The 18757-nt window shown below is 37.8% G+C and overlaps 1 protein-coding gene across 2 annotated transcripts in view; it reads right to left on the bottom strand.

Moving 5' to 3' along the window:
* Positions 1-6601: 6601 nt before the first annotated feature.
* CWC27 (CWC27 spliceosome associated cyclophilin) overlaps positions 6602-18757 on the bottom strand; it is a 121083-nt gene continuing 108927 nt past the window's right edge. For both annotated transcript variants that reach the window (XM_074813405.1, XM_074813406.1), the window contains one exon: positions 6602-6997. In XM_074813405.1, the coding sequence (XP_074669506.1) occupies positions 6835-6997 (163 nt within the window). In that variant the 3' untranslated portion in view covers positions 6602-6834. The remainder of the gene's footprint in view (positions 6998-18757) is intronic.

The following is an 18757-nucleotide window of genomic DNA, read 5'->3' as shown; positions in this document are numbered from 1 at the left end:
CATTGAGGTTTAAGAACAGATTTTTTTTTTTTTTTTTTAAATTTCAGAAGGTGCTTTTGTTTGTAGTCTCCTTCCATGTCTGTAAATTGACAGTTGTTAAGGTAGGGTCCTCAGGATTTTTTTTAACAGTGCTTTAGGAGTAGAAGGTTACTATCAACCAATTTATATTTAAAAAAATGGAAAAGGATAGGTTTGAACTTTTTTCCTAAAAATTAGTTTTCAGACTTTTGTACTGCTTTGGAGGAGTACCAGATACCAATTGTAGGTTACAATCAGAAGGTCCTCACCGTGTGGTCAGATTTTTCTGAGTAGCAGATACTTCATACTTAAGTCAAGTAACATCAGTTTAGTGTAACAGTCTGGCATATTAGGTATTTCTAGCGGCTTCCAGCTTTCATCCTTTATGTATGACTTAAAGGTAGGATCAAGAGTGAACAGAGAAAGCAGTTTTGGTACAAGGCTATTTTGGTATCTGTTTCAGGAACAAAAAGGTGACATACAGAGAAAGTGTTTTAAACATAATATAGTTTAAATATCAACTATAAGTCCACTCACTGAAGCTTTGACTTGAGGTTTGTTTGCATTTGTAATATGTACAGAAACTACACTACACATGCACATAATAAAATTCAGCTTCAGCTTAAGTGTGACTTTTCTAAGGATGCACGGATTCTTCAGCTCTGCATTGGGAAGCCAAGCACACAGAGACATGAAGATAGTTTGAGAGGACAGTGGGCAGAGACTAGCTGTAACTGTAATAGCTATCCGTTTTGAAAAGTGGAGGAGGAAGCTATAAATCCTTCCTCTGGCCCTTCAGTAATGGTGGCTGACAGGGAAGGCGTGATGAAGACAGGGTGGTGGTGAACTCTGGAGAGGCAAAAAGTAAGCCTTACACATCTGAGTGAGATGCATAGGAAAGACCTGCAGAAGTGTGCCTAACTTTTTAAACTCTTCCAATGTGTGCCTTATAAATGAAACTTGAGCCAATGTAAAACCAAATGGAAAACCTCATCTGTGATGGATACTGAAGTGGAATAGAAATCCTGTCAAGACAATCAAGTATTTGCTTCACAGTACTGTGAAACAGAAAATGAACTCAGAAAGTTTTTCTGCTGTGACAGCAGCTGAGGTGCACAGGCTGTTGGCCACAGACAGGCAGGGTGCCACCTGCCTGGGGTGCCCTGCAGATTTTGCTAACAGAAGTTATATTGACCAGAGACGCCCACCATGAGTACGAGGTTTCCGTCTGTCTGCACAAGGAATTTGTGACTAGCAAGTTCGAATGTGGCATGTCTGACCAGAATAACTGAAGGGGAATGACTTTACAGCATTTGACTGGGCTATGGTGAGCTTATGGCACTGGCAGGGTAGGAGTGTGTTATCAAAGGATGATCATCTACATTCAAAAAAAGGATGAGAGTTGATGGACACGAGCATGCACTCACCAGGGGACTTCTTGGTCTGAGGTGCTGCCTGAGGAGGGTAAATTAGCTGTTAAGTTCAGCCTGGGTAATGTAGCTGCTGGAAGAGGAGGCCACAGGAGCAGCAACAGCACTGCAGTAAGTCAGTTCCTCCTGTGCAGCCTGAATGACTTCACATGTATGCTGAGTAGGAGGAACAAGCAGGGTGCTGGAGGCTGCGCTTCAGGGTAGGGCTAAATACTTGTTGCCAGGGCTCCCAGTCCTCCTCAAGGATCTTCAGTGTCATCTCTTTTCAATGTATGTCCTGGCTATATAATGCACTCAGCCTCTTGTGTTTAATTGGTGACATCTGGTAGATATTCCTGGTTGGTCTAACACTCTACACCAGGATAAAAAACATCAGGAGTTGTGGTCTCACTTTTTGGTTTACATCCTCTGTGCTGTATATAATTCAGCAGGAGCCTTGTGAGTGTAGCCACTGTATGATCAGCTCGTTTCGTTACAATGAAGGGTGTAAAGAAGTATCTACATCTTTGACCAAGAATACACACATAGGAGTCCCCTCATATTTTAACGGCCCAAGTCTGTCATCATCTAAGTAATGACGGACACACATGTCTCTGCCAGAATGAGGCAGAGTCTGGAGCTATCTGTTCTGGCTGAGGCTAGTTTTATGTTGCCAAAACGTAACTGTGTCTCCTGCAAACTTGAGGTCCTCTAGACCAGAGCAGACAACATTGGTGTGCGGTTATTTTAACCATTAAGAGTTCAGACACGCTTCTACTGGGGAGACAGCATGGGAACAATCTCTTCCCAAACCTGCTCATGCTGCAAGCCAGCAGATCAGGGAAAGCTACGTAAGGTGGCATTGCGGACTATACCCCTAGCAGCCTAGATGTAGTGGCTATTTGGCAGAAATAAACCAGCTGCAGTTGCACTTCAGGGGTTTTTTAGCTCCAAAGCAGAAAGGGCACATTTTACTAGCTGTTGGTCACTGACAGGATTAATGAGGCAAGCCTTTAAACTGTTCTTGAGGATCTTGCTATTACCTGATGTGGCCCAGAAGGACCTTATCTACCTGAAATCCAGCTGGTCTGGAAAAAAAAAAAATGTCAACTTTACCAACAGAATGCTCTGTGCAGGGATGTAAGTCCTTCCCCCGACCATTTCCTTTCATTTAGGAGGGTTAAACTCCCTCTAATGAAATGAAAGGCCCCATTACATGGAAGGCAGGTATAACTGGGAGGATCCTTTGTCTCAGACTGTGGACACTGGCCCACTGTGTTGGCAGCAACACTAATGTATTGAAATTGCAATTTAGCTGCCACTAAAAATAGGTAGCGCTGACCTTTGTGCTCAAGCTCAAAATTCAGTCATAGTTTGTACGTACACCATTTTTAGCTTATTGAAATGAGTAATCAAAAAAGTGGGGGAGGGAGGAAGCAGAGCATACCCTGCAATTTTAAACAGTGACTTTTTCACATAAATTATTTACATACCAGCATTGTCGTGTGCATCTTCAAGGTGGGTGCTCTGTGTACACAATTAGCATCTTTTATGAAGAAAAACACAAGTAAGTGTCAAAACACTGTTTTTGTATTACTAGTGCATAGACAAATGTTCCTAGCTGTATGTTACAACTATGTAGAGATTATGCTCATGTTTATACAGATGGGTGAGGTGCTAGGCACCAGGGTAGAATATGGGAGCTGATTAATAAAAAGATTCAAGAAAATATATTCAGTGAAAAATTTCACTACCATAGAACAAATTCTTTCCACAGCCACAAACCCTTCAGTTTTCAGCCACTAACCTTGCACAAGACTTCTGCTTCACAGAGAGGGGGACACCTGCCCACATTGCATCTCCCACTTGCTTTTCAGTATTGACAAGTAAAAGGTGTTAAGTCTGAGCATATGTATTTCTATAGTCTATATAGTCTATAAAAAATATTGCAATCCTGTAGCATTCATCAGTTCATGTAACTATAGCAACACCTGATGATGAATGAAATAAGTCTGAGTCAAAAGATGTTTTTGCTAGCCTAGCAGTATGGGACACAGGCAGGATTGTTACTGGCAGTACGGGACCCAGCTCTGACATCGCAAACTAGTTGTTGCACAGAACTATCATTTCAACCTCTTTCTTCGAGGTTCTTACTCTTTCATGTTGGGCTTAAGGAAAGTCACTTGAGAGTGTGCTTCTGACATCAGCTTTTCATAAGTTTGGTGCACATCTCCTAAATGAACTACTTTTGCCTTAGTGAAATTAATAAAATGTAGACAACTTAGCCCATTTCTAAGTGATTTTTGGTTGATTAGCTGACACCATCTGTCTGCTAATACATTTTTTAACACGTTTCATTTTAACACATTTCTAATGTTCTCACAGTGTAGTGTATATCAGTCCTTAGTGCTAGGAAAGTTTTGTCACTGGGTTGAATGAAGACAAAATAAGAACAGGGATGTCAATTAAAATTGTCTTCCTTAAAAATGGAAGGTAACTTTACTGCACAGGTGCAGTTTCTTTCCTACAAGGACAGTTTTGTTCTTTCTCTAGGGAAGCAATAAAGGCAGATCCTTTTCTTTTCTTGAAGAAATATTTATTGGCATTAATACAGGTGAACTGAGAACTCTGAGAGAAGCTTATTCAATGAATGGTGTGAAATACTATGCAAAGCTGATTAACCCTGAAGAATAGTATCATTTGTAATTACTAAAAACTGTTTAGAGACTCTGTGTTTCTGGGAAGTAAGTATTATAAAATATTTTTATCACATAGATTTGATAACCAAAAAATGCTTGAATTCATTTATTTGTAACATATCTTATTGATGCTCCCTCATGGCACCAATCCCCTGTGGTATAGGCCTGATTTTAGACACAAGTAATCCAAGTATCTTCATAAAGCATCCAGGGCCTGGCACTTCCAGCTGTCCTCATCACAGTAAAGTGGATTTTCCATTCACAATCATAATAAAATTGAAGGAATTTAATCCAAATATCCTTACCCTTATGTATGGGTTTGGTACAACGCAAAATGTAAACTACAGGGAAGTTGGTCCCAACTCTCATTTAAAAAAAACCCCAAACTGAAACCAAACCTCACTTCCTCTTTTGTATCCCAATAAACAGCCTTAGTGCAAAGCACATGCCATCTTACTCTTTGGAACCTGGGCTTAATGCAGTAAATGGCCATGACACCTCAAGTGACATTCATTAGACATAGGAAAAACGGCTGCTTGGGGTAAGTATCATCCTACTGGGGCCAGCCCTCCTGCTGTTCTAGCACAAAGCAACAGTGTAGCACTTAGAATTAGCTAAAAGAGGCAATACATTTGGTTTCAACTGCAGCATTAATTGTACAAGATATATTATCTCTGGAAAAATGTTTACTGTTTTTTGATACACACTTCACTTACCAAGAAAATGTCAGCATAGCTACTCTCTTGTTCTTGTGACGTTATCATTCCTGCATGTATGCAAGATCCAGCATTTCAGACCTCTTCCTGATGAGCAGAGTCTTAAAGCCCGAGTTAAGCTTTTCCCCCTGTCCTTGTCTAGTGCTTAAAAATGGGAATCATCTAATACAGCACACACAGAGCTGCTGCAGGTTGTCAGTGAAAAGATTCAGCTAAAAGGGGTGTTAGTCAACTTGCCCATTCCTTGACTCATGCATCCTACTTTAGCTTACAGGAAAAGTATGTAACAGAACATTTTTCTATTACAGGGGCAGTAGCTGTCTCCTGGTATTGATGCTCAAGTTTCTTTCTAGACCTAGTCCTCACCTTCCCCATGCTGACCTCCTCCGCCAACACGCACACACACACACTCATTCTCTCTCCCGTTCACATCAGAATGGGGGTTTGATATGCTCATTTCCTGTAATGACTGTTTTAAAATTTTCTATGCAAAGCAATGAATAGAGATAACAGCATGTGACATTAGATGTTCTTGATTTTGCCAACAGCAGCCCAACAGAAAATGACTTAATGATTAAACAACTTTGACTCACTAGTTTGTGAATTGCTGTGTTTAGGAATGTAACCCCTCTTAACTTCTTTACACCGTGGTACAGTATAATTCACTTGGCCTAAGAGGAGGATAATGACAGCTTTATACAGGATCTCACATCACACCTCCCAAGTTTTCTTCTTATCTCAAAGGTTGCACCACACATTAAAGCAATAGCCTGTATTAATCTAACCTCTGACATTTGGGCCATATTAACCCATCAATGCAGGTTTATGTATCTCACACCTCAGACCCTATCAAGAAATTCGGCAGTGGCAGCTTGATAAGGACACCATACCTTACTGAACTTGTTCTAAAAACAACATCAGCAAAACACTCCTCTGGTTGCACTTTTTAATGACCTTACTCACTTGTGCTCACTCTTCTTTAGCTATTGCCCATATGGGTAGTCCATGCCTCTGCAGCATCAGAAATGCTGTAAGGAAAGAGCACTGAAACTCCCATTTTTCTGTAAAAATATTAGCACCCAGGGGGGAAAATCTGTGGAAAGTCTATAAACTGAAAACTTGAGCTGTTCATTTTTAGATGGTAGAACCATTGTTAAAAACAGGGTTATATTTTTAATGAGATTGATAATATTTTTTTTGTTTCTGTACTGGACTAATTAACAAACCAACCTTCATTACCAGCTACTTTACAGTGAAAATTCTACCAGAGGGATGTTTCTGGTATTAAAACAGGTTAAGCAACCATTACAGCACATCACATTCTCTTTTTGTTCATGTGGCACAGCTAGTGAAATAACACTCCTCAAATTGTTTATTATTGCAGCTTCCCAGGCCGGGATCTGTATTGGAATATGAATTTCAAAAGAAAGAGAAAATAACAAAATTCTCAAATTAAATTTAGTTTAAGAAAGCTGGAACCATTCTAAGGAGTTCTGTCACTGCATCACCCTTAACTCTGCAACAGAGTGGTTCAGGCAGGCAGTGTTTACTGCTGCAATGTTTATATGCCTTTTCAAAAAATAATAAAAATAATTAAAATTATACTTTCAGAAAAAAAAAAAAAGGCTGCAAATGGGGTTTCTATCTTCTAATTTCATCCTTATTGGACAAATTCTCATTCATTATGCTGAAAACTTTTTGATTACCATATGTTGATTAAACCAGGATGGTGACATTGTAATTGAAGTACAGACAAAAGTCAGGTCAGCTGTTTTACTAAATATATAATTCTAAAAACCTTTAGAGAGGTTGGATAATGAATGTACTTGACGGCACAACTTAAGAAACAAATGACAGCTCTGCTTCAAAACTGCAGGACAGGTTCTTGAGAGATTCCTTTTCACACTTGTCCAGTGATATTTTTAGGAACTACAGCTTACAAAAGAGCCAGTGCTTTATTGCAGTCACTTTCAAGGCAGCTTTACATTCTTTTTATCTCCTTTCCTTTTTTTCTCTCATTATCTTCTTGCTTTCTTCTCTTCTTCTCTTAGTTACAGGATTCCGTGGATCATAGATCTCAAAAGTGTCTTCATCCTGCATGCTTGCATCTTTCACCTTTCTGCTTCTATCTTCAAACTGAAGTACATGTGACATCCTACAAAAATAAAACATAGCTCAAACTCAGCAAAAGAACAGAAAATTAGTATTTGTAATTATGACATGCATGGCAAGATTTTAGCACAGTAACTTATTTTTGTGCATAGCAAAAAATATACAAGTTCTGGTGGGGTTCTTTTGTTGTTTTTGTTTGGTTGTTTTTTTCTTTCTTAATAGACGCTGATGTTATAGGGTAACCACTTTTGTGAAGACCCATTTCAAAAAATACAGCTAGATTTTGTTCTGCTGGATTTTATTTCATGTACTGAACTCTCTTGTCTTCTATTTACATATCTTCCCAAATGTACTGAATAATTCTCCCAGGAATAGGGAGTGTTTCTCAAGGTTTCCTATTAGTCACTTTGGACTTCCTTTAACTATTAGGGTTTTACAAAAGGGGGCAAGAGCTTGCATGGAAAATGCTTGAAGAAGGTACACAGAAGATCAAAAAGGGAATGACTCACATCCTGCTACTCCACCTTCACTTGGTTCAGATCATGCTTTAATTCTTTGAATACCAGACTAAACTAATGCTTTGTTCATCCAACGTTTTTTTTACCACTGATTAGAAATTTTCCCCCAATTAGGTATTTCCCCATTTCAGCAAATGCCAGTAATCAGAAAACATCACCATTACAAGCTTGAGAAGTGGGCCCATGTGAACCTCAGGAAGCATCAAAAGAAGTGTGGCCAGCAGGTCAAGGGTGGTGATTCTGCCCCTCTACTCCACTCTGGTCAAACCCCACCAGGAGTACTGTGTCCAGCTCTGGAGTCCTCAGCACAGGAAAGACAGGGACCTGTTGGAGCAGGTCCAGAGGAGGCCACAAAAATGATCAGAGGTATTGAACACCTCTCCTGTGAGGACAGGGTGAGAGAGTTGGGGTTGTTCAGCCTGGAGAAGAGAAGGCTCCAGGGAGACCTTATAGAGGCCTTTCAATACTTAAAAGGGGCTTAGAAGAAAGATGGGGACAGACCAGAGCCTGTAGCGATAAGACAAGGGGTAATGGTTTTAAATCAAAAGAGGGTAGATTTAGACTAGATACAAGGAAGAAATTTTTTATGATCGGGGTGGTGAAACACTGGGACAGGTTTCCCAAAGAGGTGGTAGATGCCCCATCCCTGGAAACATTCAAGGCCAGGTTGGACAGGGCTCTGAGCAACCTGGACTAGTTGAAGATGTCCCTGCCCATGGCACGGGGGTTGGACTAGATGACCTTTAAATGTCTCTTCCAATGCAAACTATTCTATGATTCCATGATAACCTGGAGTCAAAAGTGGTTTGTTAGCTGTAGTCAGTGGCACAAAAGTCTGAAGCTTATCAACTATGGCCTTATTAGAAGGTGTTACTGAGGTGAGAATTAATACAGAAGCTGTCAGAAAACTACGAGTTTCAGTTTGGACAAACAAAATCTTAAACAAAAAGATAAATTATTTATTCTACTTAAAGAAAAAGAGAGGTGGGAGGAAAAGAAGAAAACTAAACCAAAGATGCTTACAAGTTGACTGACTGTAAACCTGTTGATCTTTACTGACATGTTAGCAAGACTTTTGAATATAGTCATAGTAAAGCTGCTACTTATGAACCAGGAGAACAAGTATAAAGTTCCTATGTTCAGTTAAAAAAAAAACCCAATATGAAATTAAAAGATTTTTCATTGAAAACAAACCTAGGTAAAAACCCCATTTACATTTGGATTCTGTATTAATCAATTGCAAAAATGTCTTTGATTTTGATGGGACAACTTAAAATAATAACTATAACTAAATCTAAGCATATCAGTCTTTACAGCATTAGATGTCTTTTGTCTACAGTCTTTTTGACAGAAAATCCAAGAAAAAAAAGTCAGTATCAGAATGAAAGTTTTGTGTCCAATAAAATACTGCTTTATCAGTCTCTTGCAACATGTAAGAGGTCCTATATTAAACAGGTTTTTCAAAGAGCTCTAGTGCAAATCTCCATACATAAAGAAAGGGAGTGAGAACCAGCTCAGTTACTGCAGATTACAATATAGTACTATTAAAGAAACCAGACAAAATTCAAAGCTATAGACTGTATGGGATCTGTTTGAATGCTTTTAAAAAAGTTTTAAAAACAGAAATTGAGACTTTTCATCACAATTGATTCTTGACATGTGGGTTTCATGAATCTCTTATTGTACAGCACTGTCAGCATGCCTGCATTTTACCCTGTCCTATGGAAATACTTAAGAGTTGTTTCCAGCGTATAAAACTTGAGGAGTTTATAACCCTGTACACACTACTAACACCAAAATGTATTTTAGTCATATCTACAATTCAGAATAACATAATGTACCATCAGAGTGATTCACGATTGCGTATTTGTAGTTTAATTATAAAAACATTGTCTCACAGTGGAGGGACTGAAGTAATTTATTTTAGTTAACATGTTTTCTGAATTTGTCATATTCTTCTCAACTTATTAAACATGAGCATCTGAATATTTTTTTAAGAAGACATACCAAATCACACTATTCTAGTCTGAACTAAAATATAGGCCTAAAGGGATGGAATCATCCCTCCGTGAGTGGTTTCAGAGTGTGTTACATGAGTGTATGTAGAAGTGTAGTCACCCTTAGCCATTTCATCAACTTGGGTTTTCAAAGAACGTCACAGCACACTTGCAGGGTACAACTAATAGGAATTAAAAATAAATACATCTCTAATTCTTGGGTCAGGCCATACTGTGTCCCAGGTAGTTTGCAAATTAGATGCCGCAGATTCAGACTAAGCAATGTTTACTTCTCTCCAAGAGCTGAAAGAAGTCACAGTCTCTGACTCTTATTCATAACTTTCCACTGAGGTGTTCCCAGCTGTGACCGAAAATAAGCCAATATTAAGAAACTCTCTGATATTCCAGAATCAATTTCAGATGCAGCATCTCATAGGTAAAGCAAAATAAACATAGTCTACAGTGAAGATTTTAAAAAATATTTTCCTGATGTGAACTTAAGCATATGTTTTGCAAGTCACACATCTTCACAGGTAGACTGTTTTGCATCTTTGTAAATGGTAAATCACAATACTATTTTCCAAAAACAATTAACATTGCTTTCTTTTTTAAAGAACATGGGAAGTGTTTAATAATTATTTCTATACAAATTATTTGAATTTACAGTAATCTTACTCAAGCTTCTCCAATAGAAGTTTGCGCTTGCATAATTTTCCAAGTGTGGAGTTAGGGCTGCAATTCCACAAATACAGGCTGCATGAGACTTTTCTTTTGTTCTGTTTATAGCTCTATTCCCTTCTACAAGATCCTGGGTTCAGTGTGGAGCTGGCTGTCCAGTCATGCTTCTGCAGTCACTGCACTGAAAGCTCTATCTCTTCATTTCTGGTCTTTGGGAACCTATTAACTTGTGCTTATCACCACTTGGTGACAATTTATTTTAAATGAGTGAGAGATACAACTCTAAGACACACTTCTTCTTCCAAAATTTAAAGGATGAAAGGTTGCAAGTTCTCCTATGCAAAAACCAAAAGAAAAAAAAAAGTTCTGCAGCTTAGTTTTTTCTGCTCAAAACATGTTTTAATAAAACAGCTTGCCAAAACTGATGATTTTGTATCTACATGTGCAAATTGTTGACTATCTTTAGAATAGCCAACTCTTTATTAAGATAGTGCTGCAAATCAGAACCAGTTATCTTAGCACGGATTTATTGCTAGAGAGGGCTGATTTTTACCCCAGCCAGATTACAGCATCCTACAGTTTAACCGTTCTTTTATCCCACGTAATGGGGGAACAGCTGTTCTGCTGTGCTGCATTTCTTTCCTTCAGTGTTACTAAAGGACATTCAGCAGTTGGCTCTCTTCTGTATTCCAAAAATGAAAGGTCTTGAAACATTAGACTGAAATACCTGAATTCATTTAAGATGGTTTCAGAGACAGCACAGGATTTCAAAGGTACGTGGATGCTTTCCTGGCCCAGTGATATTCTCAGATAACAATTTTTGCAACAGTCAGCAAACAAGACTGCTGCTTTACAGTTTCTAGCAGAGTAGCTCCTATATGTCTTTAAGCTGTGGTTAACTAATACATTACCTTGGTGATCAGTAAGCTTACCTTCTAGGAGGTAACAAGTGGGAGAATGTTGGCTGCAACTGAAGCTCAGAAAGAAACTTTACCACACCAGAAAGCATTCAATAACTATTACAGTATGATTAAACTGTGTGTCCAATAGTCTACCATAGGCAACACTACATTTGCCAGCTGTGCATCTAAAAATGAACCCCACCTACACAGTGATCTCCAGGCAGTTTATTCAGGAGACAGATCATGTTCTTTTGGACTACTCTAGTGAGATGGTACTTCTAAGAAAAGATATGATATACAGCCATCCCTCTGATTTTGACACTGGGTCTGAACTACATGCCAGCTGCTGACAGGCGGCAGTCATCTTAAGTGTAGCATAAACAGAAGTCTGGTATCATAACAGCTCTGGCCTTTTGAGAACGGCCCTTTGGGAGAAACTGAAGTGGCAGTCAGTGAACTGAATCATTTTGAAACCCAGCAAGAGCAAGGAAGCACTACGCTTTTGCACTAGTGATGAAGCTCAGATCTCCAGGTACAAATGCACTGCATGCATCAGTGATTTTTATACTAACTGAATGAAGGTGCAAACCTGCACTGCTTAATTCCACTCTTGCTTCAAACTGACACAGCTGTTGGCTCTTACCAGCTCACTTGTTGCCCAATCAACCTTCCTTGCACAAGTGACTCTACACAGCATGCCCTCCAGTGCCTCCATCACTTACTTCAGTGGAGAGCCTGGGATGTTATCTTGCACTCACCTATGTCAGCACTTTCAACAGCTGAGCTTTGCCATAAATCAACAGGTGCGGACAAAAGTTATGTTCTGCCAACTGTGTTGTGAGCGTAGTGGCTTTTGACAGAGGCAGTAACTTCTTAGGCAGTTTTAGCCAGGATTCATTTGGAGGTGCCTGCATAAAACGTGTCAGCTAGCGATATATCCTTTGTTTCTGCAATCAGTAGGCACCAAGAAAAAGTAACACACAGCTTTTCACTTTCAAGATGCAGAACTGTATGTTACTAAAAATGCACTATTTACAGACAGTACATTTAAACTGGTGCTCAAAACATAGGCAAAAATTACATATTGCTTCTAAATGCAGATTAAATTAATTAAGCAACTAATCACATTGCTATAAAATTTACAATATCAGAATTCTGCAAATTATTGCTACGTTTTATGAAAGTTATTGTTTCTCTCCATCAGGATGCTTAAAATGAACAAACTAGGAGTAAGTATCTGTGTCAAGAAATTCAGTGCTGCTTCTTGTGTTGTACAGGCTGTCTAAAAAAGAAAGAGCGAGCAATATGGACCATAACTATTAGTACTACCATTTGTTTCTGAGTTCAACATTGCTTGCAAGTAATATGCTACCTACTTTTCTCAATTATTAACAATGTACCATATACTTAAAAGAAAAATGAGAGGTATTCAAGCACTACTGCTTTCCTTAAACTATATTCTATTTGCAATTAATATTTTCCTTCAAATATTGTGAACGTGTATACAAACTATAAGCATTAATGTAGGAAACATGATAACACTTTCCTCCCATCACCCTCATGATATGCAGGCAGTGGACAGAAATGTAGATTGTGTAAACAGATGAATGAATCCACAGATCAAAGCAAATGAGATCTCTCTCCCAAGGAAAAAAAAATCTTGGCTGTTCTGGAAGAATGAACTCACTGGCACTCTTTTCACTTTCAGCAGAGTAGTGGGTGGCACAAGAAGATGAGAAACAGTTGAGAAACACTGAGAGACAGTTGAGAGACCAAAAAGAAAAATAAATTGAAGAAGGTAAAGACTGAAAAAAGCACAGGAATGAGAAACAAAAACAGAGAAAAAGAGACTGAACAAAATGTAAATAAAATGAAGAAAAATGTCAAATAACAATTGATAACAAGCAAAACTTTTGAATCAAGACAAGAGAACAAGAGTACAAACAAGACAGAAAGAATGACAAAACCATAAACCAATAGGAATTCTGAAGGAGGAAATATGTTAATATCATCTAATCCCATTTCCACCTTTTTCCCGAAATGAGATGCTACAACCAAAACAAGCATCCTGGCTCAGGCTGCTGTCACCATTCCTTGCATCAGTGTCCAAGAGCTTTACAAATAATTTTGTAAACACAGTGCAGCAGGAGAGAGGAAATATGTTTATGTCTCTAATGACACCTGCAACCATCACTAAGCGCTCTGTGCAACCCAACTCTTGCAGGCAATTCCCTGGTTTCTGTTTGCCCTATCTCACCATCCAGCTTTTTCTTTTTGTGTAAGAGATAACCCATCATCTCTCTTTTCATGCTAAGGAGTCCTGTAATCCAAGTTTTTCTCTCTTAGAGATCATGAAAAGAAAAATAATTCTTTCCCAAGTACTTCAAGTAGGTTCTGATTCTTATAGCAATGAGGGTTCATAGCTTAAGTAATGCTACAGACAGTGTCTCAAACCTGGATTCAACTTTTTAATTGTCAGTTTCACACAGCCGTTGCTATCACAAAAAAGATGCGTGCAGGAAACAAGATTCCTTGAGTATGTTTTGTCTCATTACCTCATGGTATCGGAGCTGTGCTAAATTACCTATGAAAGTCTGCACTCTTCTGCAGCACTTGGTATTTAAACCTTCCACGGCATCACACACTATTCCTGCTTCAACCTAGTTTACCAAACTGGGTTTGATTTCACTTTAAGGAAGTTTATAATGCCTCCTAGTAATAATCTGTGGTCACAGGTTTCTGCAGTGATTGTTACTGCTAACAGATTTCACTCTTTCTTGTTTCACTGCTTGTTTCCACCATTCCACATTCCTTTGTTCCTCTTTCCCCATCTCCTTTCCTAATGATCAGACCACTTGTGCCTCCAATTTTTTATGCTTTCATAAAACCTTTTATTTTTCAAATTTATTGACTTGCTATTTAAACAGAGAAATAAGATTCGCTATTCAGGTCTCGCCAAACTCAAATCATTAGTTATTCCACAGAAGTTTCTAATATAAAAAAAATGCTTAGAAGGGTATTGAGAAAATTGCTATAAATACAGATATTTGCCATATTACAGTCAACTTCACAGATTAGAGTATTTAATTCTACATCAAAATAATACTGTTTCAATCAATATTAGTGAATATGGTACAGATCACAGATTTTAGACTGAAATTTAACATTTCACTAGTGCTATAAATTCCTCCACCTTCAAGCACTCTCCTGTGGTTAATTTTATTTCTGCAAGACCCCAAAGCAGTATTTTCTAGCTTTAGGATGAACAGAGTACCATTAGCCTATCATATTTCAGTATTTGGATGTTTATAATGGACGTAACATATTACCGCTGCTCTTGCACAGAGCAAAAATTTTCCCCATCCTAAGCAAGGAAATCCTGATAAAAATATGCTTTTAAAAATACTATACAAAGTCAGACTGTACACTCTGTTTACTTTGACTAGCCCTCTGAAATTGTATTACAAGTACTGGAGGATGAAGAAATTGATTTAACCTCTTCAGAATAACCAGCAAGTTGTGGGTCCTCCATAGGCCAGAGAATGAATTGTTTACATTTTCTCTTGCTGTAGGCCTACAGCATGATCAAATGATCAGAACAGAACTTCTGCAGGTATTTCTAACATGCTACTTTGAGATATTCTATTAGAATGCTATATATTCAGTTTTACCCAACATTCACTGCAAAAGTAATAAGAAACTAATAGTTTCACTAAGTATGGGATATTCAGGTTGAAAAAACCCAAGATACCTCATTTTTTTCAAAGCTAACAATAAACTATTCTTGGTGAAGATCAAATGTAACAGAGTATCCTTTCATTGTTCAAGATAGTACTAAGCATTATTTTTCTCTTGAAAGATTTAGTTGTAAGTAACCTTCAAAGAGAAAGGGAAAAATCAACTTAACTATGAAAAACCTCATCCAATTCAAAAGATAATCAAAGCACGAGGGGAAAATGTGATTAGTTCTCATAGTATCAAAATTAGAAATATGTATAACTGTGATGACTTACGATTTTAAGCAATAAATATTTTTCTATTAAAAATTCAGTTATCCTATTTCTATATTGCGTCTGTTCAGTAACAATTCATATATAGTATATTTACACTATATCCTTTTCCCCTTCACAAAAATATTAAGTAGTTTGATGAAAGAAACTGGGTGCTTTAAATAGACAGCTGCTCATGGTGAACTGGTATGGATGATTATAATGCAAACTCCAGATGTTGTTCCAGACAGTGTACCAGTGTAGAAAAACTTTACAGAGCAGTTACTATAAGGGCGTGGGAACAACCACACCAGAATAGACCAATGATCCATCCAGTGTAGCATCCTGTCTCTGGTGATAGCTTGTACAATACTCTAAAAGCCAGCAAACTGCCTCCCCAAGTTAACACAGAGAGTATTGTATCACCAAAGCACAGAGTTGGAGTGAGGGGAAAGAGAAGAGAGCATTTCTAGCACAAAAATACTCAGATTTTCATAACATTCAACATTCTCTGGATACTCTCCCTTTTCTTTTGACCCTTTCTCTCCCCACTTTGAATACGTCCAAATCCTTACTGTTTAAACATGTCATTGAATGAGATGAAGTTGGGGTGCTTGAAAAGGTGTGTAAATACACAGGAAGCTTAAGCTAGCCTATTAAAGATTTAGAAGATTATTTCTTCATTCTTCACTAGGTTTGCTGGCAATAAATAAAATGTAAGATTTCCAGACAGTAAATGTAATACTAGATATCCCTTGAGTAAAGCATGGATCATCTCTGAATTTAAGTCAAACAGTAGTTGATTCCAGGCCCCAGCTGCCTAGTCCAAATAAACTTAGACATGGAGGAATTACCAAAAAATAAACAAACAAAAAACCCACACCAAGTGCTCTGAGTTTCTCAGGCACGCTGAACAGCTAGAAGCAATAAATACACAACTTCAGCAGAAGAACAATTCGTTAATACAAAATTACTGACTGAAGCAGCGGGCTAGCAGCTAGCATCTACATATCAAGGTCTGACTACATTCTAGCAGAAGAGGGGTGAAGGTGGAGAGAAAAAAAGAAAATATTTACAGAAGGTTTGGGGTTTTTTCTTTCTTCCTTTAAATGTCAGTGGGAATACTAGAACCCAAACAAATACTTATTTTTTGCCAAACAGAAAAGAAACCCCTCTTTCCAATGTGTTTTTAATACAGACCTCTGGCATTCATTTATCCTTTGTAACAATCAAGTAAGTATTTTGTCAACTTTTTAAAAATGTAGTTGGGTAAATCAATGGCCTTAGCAGGAGAGACCTAATATAGAGCCAGTTTTTCCGGACTAGTGGAAGAACGTTGGCTCAAGTCTGGACGGGAGGAGGGGAGCAAACATGGCTTTAATCCATCTTTGTGCCTCACTGGCATAAATTACCACAGACACTTTTTCTTTCATTCCCCAAACTAGCACCGGCCTGCGAAAAAGACTGCTACTTAGGTTTCAGGAGCTTACTGTGTTTGTCACAGTTAAGCTTCTGCAACTGAATCTGCAGAGACTGGTGCTAATCTTGAGGAAGCCATATTTCATAATCCTCAGTCTGAGGTATTATAGCAAAGAAAGAGACTGCATTTTAGAAAATATGTATAAAGGTAGGTTTATGAAAGAAATATAACCAATATTTTTAGGTGTTTATCCAGAAGAATTTCACTATGCAAAGTTTAATAGTAGATGCTGTATTAAATAGGAAATCCTTGAAGTAAAATGTGTAAGACATCAAACTTATGCGGAGTAGATACAGTGTGCATCATGATTTAGTTCTTAGTATAAATGAAATCTTGCAATATAAACCCAGTCTGGCTAACTTCAACATTTACCTGATTCTGAAATTGCTATTTCAATTAAAAAAAAAAACCAAACCCAAACCAATTGTAGCCTACTCTCTACAACACACATTGGAAAGGTGGTGCCTTGATACTTTTTTTTTTTAGACCCAATTCTATCTCCCTCAGCCACAAATCCTTTTACTAGAAGAATATAAAATAAATGAAATACTGTGTCTTCTCACTCCTTAGGCACCAGATTTCTCATGGAAACCAATGCTAAATATTCTGAGAGAAGTCTTCCTTGTACTATCAACAAAAACATTTTAAAAGAAGATAAAGACATAACTATTGATGTAGGATAGAGAATGCCCTCACTGAATATACAGATTTATTTTTTGTTTGTTCTGGAGTAAAATATAACTCTCTGTATAAACTGGGTAAAAATTTATACAGTCAAATGGCAATGAACGTCCTGGCAGAAAGGGCCTGGCATGAGCATCCAATGTTGTCACAATATTTAAAATATTTAACATATTTAATTGCTCACATAAGCAATAAATTAATAAAACCAGACCCATTCCCTTTATTTTCTGCTATAATCAGGTGATCAGATCTATGCAAAGCATCACTGTGCAAACCAAAACAGTATGTTGTGACCAAGAAGAAGATATCTTTAAAAGCCTTCTATGAGCCACGAGATTTTAAACAGTGTATGTGAACAGTGGTATTGAATTCCCACTTCAATTGTTTTTAATCCTCATCTTAAATGAGGTTTGCCACAAATAAGTAAGATGACAATAGTCATGCCAACATTAGTAATTACATAACATGCACATGAAACAATCTATTAAGCAAGATCTGAAACGCCCTTTTGTTTGAGATGGAAGACCTTTACTCACATAACTTTCACAACAAACTTTTGACTGTGAGTAGAAAGGTATTTTCAAGCATTGACTTATTCACTTTGATTTTAAAAAATGCCTATTTTTCCTAGCCCTCAAATTAACCAACATTTAGAATAGCTCAGACTCAATAAAGGTAGCTAACCATAAGAATTTAAAAACTGAAAAACCACATGAAAAAACACCACCTCATTCCAAATTCTCATTTTACTCATTCTTTCTTGTCCCACAGTATATCTGAAAGCTGAATGGATTTATATTACTTCATATAAAAAGGAAGTGTAAGTTTCAGAGTCTAGACATCCTCCCAAAATACTTAAGTGACTGTCTCATTTATGTTTGTCGCTTAGTTACAGAGATGATAGTGTTCCATGGGGGAGGAAAAAGTTGATCTCTTCTAAAGATTAAGAAGATTTGTAGTTCACATCCAACACCTTACATTTCATCCAGGTGCAGTGGTTCACTTACGAAGCACTGGCATCATGTGCTATTAACTAAATAAACTATGTAGAATGCTGGCAGTCACAGTCAAATTCTAAATGGCTGTTGAGTGCATTACTGAGCAGACAGAGGCCAGTGACGAGATCTGAATCGAGAAGAAATTCTGAACTTCTAGCTGGGTGCAGAATGAAGGAAAAATTATTGGGCTCCACTCTAACACAAACTCTAAAATCAACTGAAAAGTCTACTTGCAGACCTGACTTGTGTATTGATGGGATTAGTAATAGACCAAACCCCTCTACTGAGGATCATACAAACTTTGGCTGCTTCCCTAGTGGCAACAATAGTTGAAATGCACTTCACATAATCATGTTCATCTGGTAATGAATAGCTTTCACATGTTAATACTCCAGTTTCTACTCAAATTGAAGGTCCAGCAGGATTAATTTGGCATCTTTCATCAAATCCAAACTGAAGTAGTAACAATAATGTAAAACCATACTTACCAGGACTCAGATTACCACCACAGAAACAGTTTTCAAGCAAGAACAGAATACTGTCTAATGTAATCTTCA

The sequence above is a fragment of the Strix aluco genome, chromosome Z (genome assembly GCF_031877795.1).
Source record: "Strix aluco isolate bStrAlu1 chromosome Z, bStrAlu1.hap1, whole genome shotgun sequence".
Classification (NCBI taxonomy): domain Eukaryota; kingdom Metazoa; phylum Chordata; class Aves; order Strigiformes; family Strigidae; genus Strix; species Strix aluco.
The sequence above is the reverse complement of the archived record's forward strand: the minus strand, read 5'-3'. Positions and strand labels throughout refer to the sequence as shown.